The sequence below is a fragment of the Trichechus manatus genome, unplaced genomic scaffold (genome assembly GCF_000243295.1).
Source record: "Trichechus manatus latirostris isolate Lorelei unplaced genomic scaffold, TriManLat1.0 scaffold00050, whole genome shotgun sequence".
NCBI classification, from domain to species: domain Eukaryota; kingdom Metazoa; phylum Chordata; class Mammalia; order Sirenia; family Trichechidae; genus Trichechus; species Trichechus manatus.
This window is the reverse complement of record NW_004443986.1, coordinates 10344054-10358692: the sequence shown is the minus strand read 5'-3', so window position 1 is coordinate 10358692 and position 14639 is coordinate 10344054. Positions and strand designations below refer to the sequence as shown.

Here is a 14639-nt window from a genome sequence, read left to right as displayed (position 1 = left end):
AAAAAAAAGAGGTTGAGAACTTAGAGGGTTGATATGTTGTGGGGTTGTTAACCAACGTTATAAAACAACATGTGTACTTCTGTTTCATGAGAAACTATTTGTTCTGTAAGCCTTCACCTGAAGTACAATTAAAAAAAAAAAAAAGCAATACTGCATTCCTGGAAGGATTGCAGCGATTACTGCCACTATCAAGGACTTGAAGGATGCAGAGGTGGTGATTTCCACCACATCCCCATTCAACTCATTTATCTGGCCTGTGCAAAAAATAGATGGATCTTGGAGAATGACCATGGATTTTCGGAAACTTAACCAGGTGGTGACTCCAACTGCAGCTGCTGTTCCAGATGTAGTTTCACGGCTTGAGCAAATTAATACATCTCCTGATACCTGATATGCAGCTATTAATCTGGTCAATGCCTTTTTCTTGATTCCTGTTTCGAAGGAACACCAGCGCAACGCCAGCAATACACCTTCACTGTCGTACCTCAGAGGTATATCAGCTCTCCAGCCCCATGTCATAATTCAGTGTGCAGGGACCCTGATCACCTTTCCCTTCCACAAGATATCACACTGGTCCATTACGTTGATGTCATTATGCTGACTAGACCTAGTAAGGAAGAAGTTTCAATGACTTTGGACTTACTGGTAAAACATTTATGCGCCAGAAGGTGAGAAATTAATCCCACAAAAATTCAGGCACCTTCCACCCCAGCGAAATTTCTAGGAGTCCAGTGGTGTGGGCATGTTGAGATATTCCTCCTAAAGTGAAAGTATAAGTTACTGCATCTGGCCCCTCCTACTCCCAAAAAAGAGGCACAACGCCTGGTGGGCTTCTTCAGATTTTGAAGGCAACATATTCCTCATTTAGGTGTGCTACTCCACCTATTTATCAAGTGACTCGAAAAGCTGCTAGTTTTGAGTGGGGCCCAGAACAAGAGGAGGCTCTGCAACAGGTTCAGGCTGCCATGCAAGCTGATCTGTCACTTGGACCGTATTATCCAGCTAATCAAAACAGTGCTTGAGGCGTAAGTGGCAGATGAGATGCTGTCTGGAGTCTTCGGCAGTCCGCTACTGGTGAATCACAACACAGACCCTTAGGATTTTGAAGCAAAGCCCTGCCATCCACTGCAGATAACTACCCTCCCTTTGAGAAACAGCTTTTGGCTTGTTACTGAATCTTAGCAGAGACTGAACGTTTAACCTTGGGACACCAAGTCACCATGCAGCCTGAGCTGCCCGTCATGAACTAGGTGTTGTCTGATCCACAGAGCCATAAAGTCTGATGTGCACAGCAGCACTCCATCATTAAATAGAAGTGGTATATACAAGATCGGACTTGACAGGACCTGAAGGCACAAGTAAATTACACGAGGAAGTAGCCCAAATGCCCATGGTCTCCACTCCTGTTACAGTACCTGTCATCACTCAGACCGCACCAATGGCCTCGCAGGGAGTATGTTATGATTAGTCGACTAAGGAAGAGAAAATTTGTGCTTGGTTTACAGATGGTTCTGCGCAATATGCAGGCACCACTTGAAAGTGGACAACAACTGCATTGCAGGCCCTTTCTAAGACCTCCCTGCAGGACAGTTGTGAAGGGAAATCATCCAAATGGGCAGAACTTCGAGCAGTGCACCTGGTTGTTCACTTTGCTTAGAAGGAGAAATGGTCAGATGTGCGACTGTATACAGATTCATGGGCTGTGGCCAATGGTTTGGCTGGATGGTCAGGGACTTGAAAGGAACATGACTGGAATATTGGAAACAAGGAGGTATAGGGAAGAGGTATGTGAACAGACCTCTCTGAATGGGCAAAAAGAGTGAAGATATTTGTGTCTCATGTGAATGCTCACCAAAGGGTAACCTTGGCAGAGGAGGATTTTAATAATCAAGCAGATAGAATGATGCTTTCTGCAGAAACCGGTCATCCTCTTTCCCGAGCTACTCCCATCATTGCCCAATGGGCTCATGAACAAAGTGGCTAAAGTGGCAGGGATGGAGGTTATGCACTGGTTCAGCAACATGGACTTCCACTCACTAAGGCTGACTTGGCTATAGCCACTGCTGAATGCCCAATCTACAAGCAGCAGAGACCAACACTGAGTCTATGATACGGCACCACTCCTCAAGGTGATCATCCAGCACCCTGGTGGCAGGTTGATCACACTGGACCACTTCCATCATGGAAAGGGCAGATTTTTTCTTACTGGGATAGACACTTACTCTGGATACAGACTTGCCTTTCCTGCACACAATGCCTCTGCCAAAACCACCATCCACCGCCATGGTATCCCACACAGCATTGCCTCAGATCAAAGGACTTGCTTTCACAGCAATGAAGTGCAGCAATGAGCTCATGCTCATGGAATTCACTGCTCTGACCATGCTCCCTATCATTCTGAAGCAGCTGGCTTGACAGAACAATAGAATGGCCTTCTAAAGACATGACTATGCCATCAGCTAGGTGTCAACACTTGCACAGCTTGGGCAACGTTCTCCAGGAGACTGTATATGCTCTAAACAATGTCCAATCTATAGAAGCTGTTTCCCCATAGCCAGGATTCACGGTTACAGGAATCAAGGTGGAGATGAGAGTGACACCACTCACTACTGCCCCTGGTGACCCACTCGAAAAATCTTTGCTTCCTATCCCTGCGACCCTATGCTCTGCAGGTCTAAAGGTCTGAGTTCCAAAGGGAGGAATGCGCTCACCTGGAGACACAACATGGATTCCACTGAACTGGAAGTTAAGAATGCCACCCAGCCACTTTGGGCTCCTCATGCCTCTGGATCAACAGGCAAAGGAGGGAGTTATCATATTGGCTGGTGTGATTCACCCTGACTACAAAGGGGAAATCAGACTGGTTACATAATGAAGGTAAAAAAGAGCTTGTCCGGAATACAGGTGATCCCTCAGGGTTTCTCTCAGTACTACCATGCCCTGTGATTAAAATCAATGGAAAACTACAGCAACCCAACTCCAACATGACTTCTAATGGCTCAGACCCTTCAGGAATGGTTTGGGTCACCCCACCAGGCAAAAAACCATGATGAGCTGAGGTGCTTCCTGAGGGTAAAGGGAATGGGTGGTGGAAGAAGATAGTTCTAAATACCAGTTACAACCACGTGACCAGTTGACTGTAATTGTTATGAGTATTTCTTGATTTATTGTGTGTGTGTGTATGTATATAGCAATTATTTTTGTTTACTTCTCTTTTCCCATCCGTTACAAATATAAGATGTGAACAGGGCTAGCGCATTTTTGGTTGTACATGTATTAGCTGTTATCGTGTTAGGCACAAGTTTAACTTCGTAATTGTCTTTATTTAGAGATTGTGTACGGATTAAGGAGATGTGTACAATGTGGTTTGGCAGTTCTGTAACGAGGTAGTTATACTCACTTTGTGATATAATCACTTCCATGATGTGATCAGCCAATCAGTTTTAAGGGGAGTTTCCTCAGGTATGTGGCCTGCATCCAATATATATGGACGTTCTGGCAAAGCTCGCTGGCTTTTGCTCATTCTGGATCCTGCATCTAGCTCATCATCATCTAATCTCCAGTTCTTGGGACTTAAGCCAGCAGCCTGTCGTATTACCTGCCAGTCTTGGATTCGTCAGCCTCCAAAGCCCATGACCCAGCAGCGTGCCATTTGACCTGTCAATCTTGGATTCATCAGCTCCTATAGCTATGTGAGTCAGGAGAAGCATCTAGCCTGACACCTGACGACGGACTTGGAACTGGCCAGCCTCTACAATCGAGTGAGCCATTTCCTTGAGATGAATCTCCCTCTCCTTTTTCCTCTCTCCGTATATACACACTTCACTGGTTTTGCTTCTCTAGAGAACCCAGCCTAAGACAGTAACTAACTGTTCCAACTTACATACAAATTCGATTTAAACAGAGGCTTAGGAACAGAACTTGTTTGTAATCCAGGGACTGCCTGAACTTAGTTTTCCAACATAAGGATCTAACACAAATTTACTAATTATTCCAGTATAAGGTAACAGTTAAGAAGGTGGGTTCTGTGATGCCTGGGTTTGAATACTTGCTCCACCATTAACTAGATGGTTACTTTCATAAATTGCAATTTCCAAAAAAGGTATAAAATAATGATATCTACCCCATAGGGTTGTTGTACTCAATGAGTTAGTATAGGTAAAGTGCTTAGAATGCTGCCTGACTCAACAAACGTGAGCTATTATTATTGTTACTACTACTGCACTATATTAACAAACATTTAACTAAAGTTTCCCGTTTTACCTATTACAAATAATGCTGCAGTGAATGTATTTGCACATCTTTATGTACTTATTGGAATGCCCAAAGAGTAAATTCTTGGCAAAGAAACCAATGCATCCAAGATTATGTTGTTGTTGTTGTTGTGTGCTACTGAGTTGATTCCGATTCATCACATCCCTAGCGAAAATTACAGGCATCCATTATTTTTAAAAAGATGGTCAACACTCATATACCTTGACTTAAAACAAAGGTGCCACTACAATTCAGTATTAAAAAAAGGTGGTCTTTTTAATAAACGGTGCTGGCATAATTAGATATCCATATGGAAAAAAATGAAATAGGACCTTTTTTGTACATCACAACAAAAAAATGTACTGGAGGTAAATATGTACCTAAATATAAAAGATAAAACAATAAAGCTTTCTTTTTAAAAGGAGAATATAGCATGGCCTGGGGGTAAGTTAAGATTTCTTAAATAGGAAACACAAAGCATTAACCAAAAAAGAAAAAAATGATAAATCTGACTTCAAATGATATCATTAAGAAAGTGAGTAGGTAAGTCACAGACTGGGAGAAGATACTGGCAAACTGGCAATATGAAAGACAAAGAGCTCATATCCAGGAGAGAGAGAGCTCCTACAATTCAATCAAGACAAAAAACTCGATTTAAAAATGGTGAAAAGATTTGAATAGGCACATCACAAAAGAGGATATTCAATTGGCCAAGAAAAATATGAAAACATGCATAACCTCACTACTCATTAACCACCAAACCAAACCCACTGCCGTCAAGTCAATTCCAACTCATAGCAACCCTACAGGACAGAGTACAACTGCCCCATAGGATTTCCAAAGAGCAGCTTGTGGATTCGAACTGCCAACTTTTTGGTTAGCAGTCATAGCTCTTAACCACTGCGCCACCAGGGCTCCATTACTCATTAGGAAAATGAAAATTAAAACCACAAGATGCCACTGCATGTCCATCAGAATAGCTAAAATTAAAAAGATTGACAATGCAAAGGGTTGATGAGGACATGAAGAAACTGGACCTCTCATAGTTTACTGGTTAAATTGGTTCAACACTTGCAAAAGTGTTTGGTAATATCTACTAAAGTGAAACATATGCCTACCCTACGACTCAGTAATTCTGCCCTGAGGTACATATTAAAAAAAAAAAAATGAGTTCATACATCTGTCAGAAGATTTGTGTAAGAATTTCCATAAAGTTGGTTTCATCCATACTAGTCAAGAACTGAAAACAATCCAAATGCCCATCAAAGGAGAATAAACAATAACTAATTGTGATACATTCATGTAACAGAATTCCATACAGCCTGAAAAACAACAAACTATCAATACACACAACATAGATGAATCTCAGAAATTATACTGAGCAAAAGAAGCCAAACACACAAAGAGTATACTCATACGATTTAAAAACAGGCAAATTAATCTATGGTGATGAAACTAAGTATGGTGGTTACCTCCAGGGTACTACTTAACAAGAAGGGCCCAGAGGAAATCTTTTGGGATAATGGAACCGCATCTTGATCTAAGTGGTGGTTACATTTTACATACGGAAAAACTTATCAAATTCAACCAAACTCATTCATGCTGCATCCTTAAGTTTTTAAATTATACACTTTACTGTAAATGAATTATACCTCAATAAAAAAAGGAAAAAGATACTCAACTTATTCTTCAAAAAGTGTCTCTTACAAATTTTTTGTGAATCAGTGTCAAAACAAGGGTTCTATTTTATTTATCATTGTATATTCAATGCTTAACACAGTGCCTAGTATGTAAAAGACAGTATTTTTAACAGCTTTATTAAAATATAATTCACATGCCATACAATTCTCTCATTTAAAGTGAACAATTCAATGGTTTTTAATATATTCACAAGTATGTACAACCAGCACCACAGACAATTTTAGAACATTTCCATCACCTCTAGAAGAAACCCTGTGTCCTTCAGCCGTCTCCCGTTATCCCACTGGCCCTTCTCCCTCCAGCCCTAAGCAACCACTAATCTACTTTGTCTCTATAGATTTCCCTTTTCTGGACTTTCATATGAATGGAATCAAGAAGTATGTGGCCTTTTGTAACTGTTCTTTCACTTAGCATAATGTTTTCAAGGTTAATTCATGTGGTAATGTGTATCAGTGCTTCATTCCTCTGTATGTATCATTCCAAATAATATTCCATTGTATGTATATACCATATTCCAACTTCTCTATTATGAATAATACTGCTATAAACATTTGTGCACGTTTTTGTGTGAACATGTTCTCATTTCTCTTACGTAGATAACTAGGAGTAGAATTGCTGGGTCATATGGTAACTGTTTAATCGTTTGATGAACTGCCAGGCTGTTTTTGAAAGTGGCGAGACCATTTTACATTCTGATCAGCAGGGTATGAGGGCTCTGTTATCTCCACATCCTTGCCAACACTTGTTGTTACCTGACTTTTTTAGTATAAACATTCTAGTGGGTGTGAAGCAGTATCTCACTGTGGTTTTGATTTGCATTGCCTGATGACTAATGATGCTGAGCATCTTTTTTTATTTGCGTATCGGCCATTTATATCTTTGAATGAATAAATTTACTAAGACTGCAATTTATGCAAATTCTAAAAACTTGCTTCTTCCTTGCAAATACCAAGAATCCCAAAAACTATAAAATCTCATACATAGGAAAATATTCCTATACAAATAAGAAAGCTAACAGGAGAGACAGAATAATTACATCCAAAAATATGGCTCACCTTCTTTGGATCAAGATTCCCAAAAACTGAGTTGGCATGGGGACAAACTTCAGACAATGAGCAACCAATCTTCACAATATCCTTATTTCTATTGATACTCTATAATGAAGACAAGTATAAGATTCAATAAAACATTATTTGACTGTGTTATACAACTGGAAGTTCTACTAAGCATGATAACTTAAAAGATTTTGGAGTATTAGAAATTAAATTCTTATGTCAGTATTCTTCTGTAATTCAAATGAGCTCTTTATAAAAAATGGGACTAGGCTATAGAAAAAGGTTATTTCTCAATGAGTTCATATTACTCAGAATTCAAACCAAGCTGCCAAATATTATTAAATCATATGGGAAGGTCACTTTAAACAATAATTATCTCTAGATTTTACTTTAGATCAATTTCCAATTACTCAAAATGAATGGTATATTCTGGTCGACTGTCATGGGTCTCCTCACATATTTATTGTATGGATTTATAAAGGAAACAGACATACAAACAGTTTTAAAATATATACATTCTCCTCTGCACACAAATACTGTAAATTTGTTTTTCACAGGGTTATGGGTTAGCAATTTTGAAACTACTTTACATGTACACTAGAATTGAACAAATAATTAAATATACCTAGTAACAGCAGACTTTTCTCACTGTCGGAGAAAGAAATTACAAATAAAGACAGGCAAGAATGAACTTTGTGGTATTAGATTAGAATTGGAAAGTATCAGTATGAATTCACAGTATGTGTATGCATGTGTATGCATGTGTATGCATGTGTGTGTGTGTGTGTGTGTGTGTGTGTACACTCCAATAGCAATAAGCACACATACTGTCCAGATCTTTGTTTATGAACACCACTCTCCAATAAAAGGAACCATTAATCTCTTGGAGACTAGTTGATTCCAGGTCTGAGACACAGAAATAAAAGATGATCCTAGAACATCTGGTGGTGCCAGAAAGTAAAGAAGTGCTCAAAAACAGAATAGGGGAACGTTTAAAGGACAGAGAAGCCAAGCTGAAGGACTTCTTAATGGCCAAAGTTGGGTCACCTGAAGCAAGAAAATAAGTAATGATAGTATTAGATTATAATCCGTAGACTAAATATCCATGGGATCAAATTAAGTAAATAACTGGCAGAGAAGGAACAAATCTCCTTTGAAGAATAATTCCTAACATATGTACCAAGAATGAGAGGAATAGAAAATCACCATTAGGTAAGCACCAAATAAATAATAAAATTAGTGGGTGAAAAGTTGAGGAGACAGGATATTTGCATAGTCTCACAGTATCTCTCCCTAATACATTTATTAATTACAGAAGGAAAAACAGTAACCTTACAGTGAAGAAACCCAGAAGTTACCAGCTTAACCAAGTGGATCAAGGCTAACATCACCAATAATGAGATATACCAACATTATGAACCTCCAATATGATGCAGTGAGAAGGATGTAACTTCCTTTCGTGGTATTCTTGCCAATCTATTTATGAGAAAGCATCAAACAAATCCAAATTGAGGGATATGCTATAAAACAACTGACTAGTACTCATAGAAAATGTCCAAGTCATGAAAGACAAGGAAAAAGTGAGGAACTATCAAAGATGGAAGGAGACATGATGATGAAATATAATGTGGGATCCTGGAACAGAAAAAAAGAACAAAAAAACTGGTAAAATGTGAATGCTGTCTATAGTTCAGTTAACAGTAATGTACCAATGTTAATTTCCTGGTTTTGATAAATGTACTATGGCTACGTAAGATGTTAACAGAAGGGGAAGCTGAGTGAAGCATATATGGAAACCCTCTGTACCAACTCTGCAACTTTCTCTAAGTCAAAAGTTACTTCAAAATAAAAAGTTAAATATACATATGTTCTAAATATTATACCAACAAAACATTCAGTAACACTGGAAAGAACATGATTATCTAGGATGACAGAAAAGAAACTCTGGAAGAGCAGTTCCAAAAACATCAGGATGAATATCTATGTCCCTGTACAGTAAAAATGGAAACTAACTGTAAACTGACCCCAAGACACATTAGAAGCAGTCTTCCTGAATAAACTCCTGGAATTAGCACTCTAAAGTTCAGAATATACCAAAATATTCTACATAATTAGACTCTGTAGCTATATGGATGAAAATAAATAGAAGCTGTTTCAAATAAAGGTCAAAAATCTGAAGATTCCTTGAGCTGCCACCCATCCAACTGCGCATACTAATAATTCAGAAGTATTCTAGTATAAGTGGATTTTATGGCAGAAATCCACTATGGCAGAAAAAGAGACAATATATGTAAGTAGACCTGACCTGTCAACAACAACAGACCCTCAGCATGGCCTGACTACATATTTCTCAATCTCTATTTGCTCTTCTTCATGCCTACACCCCCAAGCAAATTTTACAACTTCCTTCTTAAAATAGGAGCCCTGGTGGCACAGTGGTTAAGTGACTGACTGCTAACCAAAAGGTTGGCAGTTCAAACCTACCAGCCGCTCCTTGGAAACTCTAGGGACAGTTCTACTTTGTCCTATACGTTCGCAACGAATCAAATCAACTTGACGGCAACAGGTTTGATCTGGTTTTGTGGTTTTCTCGAAATAATCATTAGGTTCATTTGGATGCCATTAGAAGTTCTACGTTTCAATCTCTATCTCTTCATTCAAGACATGTTTCATGATTTTTTGAAATGCGTTTAAATTTCTACAAGGGCCTCAACTTTACAGTTTAAATCAGAGTATGGCAAATTATGAACCCCCCACTCCCATTTTTGTAATTCTTACTGGATCACAACTATGCCCATTCATTTATGTATTGGCTATGGCTGCTTTTACACTACAACAGCGGAAGTGGCAAAGTAGTGTAGTTGCAACAGAGACTGTATGGCCCACAAAGCTTAATATATTTATTATCTAACTCTTTAAGTCACATATTTAAGTCCTAAGCTCAAATTATAACTCCAAACTCAACCGACAGCTTCACACAGGTTTCAACTGAAATCAAAGTCTAGAGATGCACGGATCAATACAACAGCCACTACCCACTTGACAAGTGACTAGTCTGATCTGAGATGTGCTATCAGTCTAAAATAGACACTGGATTTCAAAAACTTAGCATTAAAAAATGTAAACTATCTTGTTAAGATTTCTTATGATAATTACGTGTTGAAATGTTAATATTTTCGACATATTAAATTAAATATATTAGTATATTTTCTTTTTTTTATTTTTTATTTTTTAACATTGCTGAGAGAAAATTTAAAATTACTTGGGTGACTCTATTTCTTGGAGCCCTGGTTAAGAGTTCAGCTGCTCACCAAAAGGTTGGCAGTTCGAATCCTCCCACCGCTCCTTGGAAACCCTATGGGGCAGTTCTACTCTGTCCTATAAGGTTGCTGTGAGTCAGAATCGATTCGATGGCAACAGGTTAATCTAGAAAATCTTATTTAAACTAATAAATGATGTTCCTATACATTGAACTTAAACATACAATTTATCATCCAACTTAGACACTGTTGAGCATAATGGAGGTCTTAATAATACACAGACAACGAGCATAGAATCACAATACGTGGGCACCCTTTACAGAATACATGCATAAGCAGAAACACAAATTTAGCACAGGTTTTCTATGAATATCCCTTTTTACAATATGTTTTATATAAAGATTTAAGAACCCTGAGTTAATCATGTTCTATAATTTTTCTTTTCATAAATTCTTCTATTTTCCACATTGCCAATTCATCCCACTCCCAAAAAGGAGTTTCCATGATACAGAAAGCATAAAGAAATTAGAAATTTTTCAGGAGTGCTTCCAATTTTACAATTAGTAAGACTCCACATCTTAAATCAAAAAGTTCAGCCATTTCGAAAAAATTACCAGAGACGTAAAAACTTAACATCTCTCAAGAAACAATCTTACTAAAGACCCCTAGATGGGGCTGTAACTTAACAAATACAACAGTCTTTCAGCATCTTGGGCAATTTATGCAGCCTAGATTGTTGGTTTAAATTGAAGTGAAATTCTGAAATCACAATCGTCCTTTTCTTTTCCCAGGAGCTCAATCTATTATAAATATACTACTCATAAGTCAGGTAAAGCCCCAGCTATAGCCATCTGTCTTTTAAAGAATGCCTGTGCTAAATAATGTTCAATAAAAACTAGACATTGGGAATGACAATCATAAATATGTTCCTGGGTTTTTATTTCTGTTTTTTGTCGAGGAGAACACGGGTTACCAGAGAAGGGAAAGAGAAATCAAGGGAACTGCTATTTACCTGTGCCCAAAATGTAACCGCATCTTCTACATGACTTCCAACAACATCTTCAACTAAAACCAAATCACAATGGAAAGACAATTAGAAATTAATCAATATCACCTAGCTCTTACAGCCAAAACTATTAGTATCAGTACCTTTATTGAAATGTGGATCTTCATCCATATTGACAATTCCTGAAAAACTAAAACAATTCAATACCTTGATTAGGTTATAATAATCATCTGATAATGTGAATAAAGACTAAACCATATGTTAAAATTCTCACAAAAAAATGTTTTTTCATGAACAAAGGTATCTAATTTCAAATGGTAAATTAAAAACAGTGCTCCCCAAACAAATTCCAAACCGGTTTTACATGCTTTTGGTCAATTAAACTTTAAAATGCTTTGTACTTTACTTTTTGACCAGTATTGGAGGAAGAATCTTTGTTTTGAAGACATTTTGGTACCACTTACTGCATTTGAAAAAATTATTTTTTTAAGCTGTAACAAAAATTATAAGAATAAAGTATTAAAGTTTTATTTTTTTGTCCTGTGACATATACAGAGTTTATAATAGTTTTCTCTTTCCATAATTGGGAGATCATGTGAAACTTCGGTATTGTGTTCAAAAGATATTCTCTCCAATCACTAATTCCTTTATTCTTCTTGAGTATATTGTATTTTACAATTTCATCACACATTTCTCTGGCAGACTCTGTCTTAAACTTAGTAAAATGAAAAAAATATTTACTTTGGAAATTCCTCCACACATGCCTCAAAGATGTTACTCGTGGAATAGGTTAATTTTGAAATCTTATTTTCAAAAGGAGGAAAAAATGATTTCTGTAATAATGAGGAAGGAAGTGATGTTGTATCCACTTTCTGCATGCCTAGATTACCAAATGGCATTTCCTATTGCTCCAAATCTCTACTTCACAGCTAGAATTTGTAATAATTGAGTACAAGTAGCTCCCTAACACTTATTTTATGAGGGGGTTTAAAGTTTAAACGACACAATTTGCAGGAAGGGAAAGAAAAGGCGAATTTCACCCCAGGTTAAGCCTGTGTGTCCCATTTTCACTCAGAACGAAGTTATTTGCAATCAGGTTTCGCCCACCGGCACCACACTCAGAATCAGGGTGCCCTCAGCTGTGGCTGGCATCTCGAGGACGCAGAAAAGCCAAGAAATGGGCCTTGCCCCAGATTTGGCGACCTACACCGTAACCAGCGCTAAAAATACAATCCTTGAACCGACCACCATCGCACCTGAAACAAGGGCTACTACTGACCTCGCACTTTCCGCCACAGAAGCTCTAGTAAACTGACCCCGACCCCACATGCTGGGCCCTCAGCCCTCCGCTCGTCACTGCGACAATACCTCACCCCGCGGTCACGCACGTGCAGAGCCTTACCGCGCGATCCCTGGCGTTTCTAGCTCACGCCGCACACTGCGCTTGCGCACGCAAGCTTGCGCTATCATCTGGGCTTGGCGGGAGCCGCTGCTTCGCCCGCCCACGTGGCTACCGAGACCTCGTGCTTAAGGGTAAGCGCGGGCGGGGCGGGGCGCGGTGGAGCAATCGCTGGTGCACTCCCCGCAGGCGGAGAGCCGAGCACAAGAGACTGCGTGCCGGTAGGGTTTTACATGCCTAACGCACCTGAAGGCGTTCCTTCTGCAAAACCAAAACCAAACCTATTGCGTTGGAGTCGAGCCTATAGGGTAAAATGGAACTGCCCCGTAGGGTTTCCAAGTAGCACCTGGTGGATTCCAACTGCCGACGTTTTGGTTAGCAGACGGAAGCGTGACCACTGCGCCACCAGGGATCCTTCTATAAGGCTTCAAATAGTGACATAAGACACCGGACTGGATTTGGTGGTCTTTACTAATTGGCTCACGTTGCTCTAAATTTTAAAACACCTGGGTTAGAAGATACCCAACATTCCTTTTACAAGTTGGAAAGGGGAAAATCATGCTTGTGATAAGCAGTTTTCCAGACTAGTAGTAGCTTTACAAGCATTTCTCAGCCAAACTCTACCATCAACATCGCTCTCTAGCATTGCAGTTTTCACAACCTTAAGGCAGAAAAAAATTACTGTATCTTAGCTGTCCAGTTATATGCAAATATTAGACTTTGTGGCAAACCTTGCACTAGTGGGAACTATCTCCAATTTTTTAAAGCTTGATTGAGGTATAATTAACATATAATAAACTGCACATATTTAAAGTGTGCAATTTTATGAGAGCAGACATATGTATACACAAGTGAAATTATCCCCACAATCAAGATAAACATTTCCATCATCCCCAGAAGTTTCCTCATGCCCCTTTGTAATACCTGCCCTCCCCCCCACCACACCCCACAAAGTAACCACTGATGGATTTTCTGTCACCATACATTAGTTTGCATTTTCCAGAACTTCATATTTATGTAATCACACAGTATGTACATTCTTTTTTTGGTCTGGCTTCTTTCACTTAGGATGATTATATTGAGATTCATCCATTTTGTCATACATGTAAATAGTTTTTTGCTGCTTATTGCAGAATAGTATTCCATTGTGAGGATATATCACAATTTGTTTATCCCTTATTTTTTCCCATACAAAAATGTATACATACGTTGTAATGTGACTCTAATAGCTCTCCCTGTACTGTGACAGCACACTCCTCCTTTCCATCCCTGACTCCCCACATCCGTTCAACCACCTCCTAACCCTCTCTGCCTTCCCATCTCACCTCCGGACAGAAGCTGCCCATTTAGTCTCTTGTGTCTACTTGAGCTAAGAGGCACACTCCTCACAAGTATCACTTTATGTCCCACAGTCCAGTCCAATCCCTGCCTGAAGAGTTGGCCTCGGAAATTGTTTTAGTTCTAGGCTCATAGAGAATCCAGGGGCCATGCTTTCCGGGGTTCCTCCAGTCTCAGTCAGACCATTAAGTCTAGTCTTCTTACTAGAATTTGAGTTCTGCACTCCACCTTTCTCCTGCTCCATCAGGACACTTTGTTGTGTTCCCTGTTAGGGTGGTCATTGGTAGTAGCTGGACACCATCTACTTCTTCTGGTCTCAGGCTGATGAAGTCTCTGGTTTATGTGGCCCTTTCTGTCTCTTGGGCTACTACTTTCCTTGCGTTTTTGGTGTTCTTCATTCTCCTTTACTCCACGTGGTTGGGACCAATTGATGCATCTTAGATGGCTGCTTGCAAGCTTTTAAGACCCAGACACCACTCACGGAAGTAGGATGCAAAACATTTTCTTAATAAACTTTGTTATGCCAGTTGACCTAGATGTCCCTTGAAACCATGGTCCCCAGACCCCTACCCCTGCTACTCTGTCCCTCAAAGTGTTTGACTGTATTCAGGAAACTTATTAGCTTT

At 39.2% G+C, this 14639-nt stretch overlaps 1 protein-coding gene across 3 annotated transcripts in view; it reads right to left on the bottom strand.

Moving 5' to 3' along the window:
- STK31 (serine/threonine kinase 31) overlaps window positions 1-12621 on the bottom strand; it is a 124063-nt gene extending 111442 nt beyond the window's left edge. For 2 of the 3 annotated variants that reach the window (XM_004377458.2, XM_004377459.2), the window contains exons 1-4: window positions 12556-12605; window positions 11420-11466; window positions 11283-11335; window positions 7011-7109 (exon numbers count right to left, since the gene is read on the bottom strand). In XM_004377458.2, coding sequence (XP_004377515.1) covers window positions 7011-7109; window positions 11283-11335; window positions 11420-11466; window positions 12556-12605 — 249 coding nt within the window. Of the gene's footprint in view, window positions 1-7010; window positions 7110-11282; window positions 11336-11419; window positions 11467-12555 lie in introns of all 3 variants that reach the window. The other variant, XM_012555859.1, reaches the window with a different exon arrangement.
- Window positions 12622-14639: the final 2018 nt, after the last annotated feature.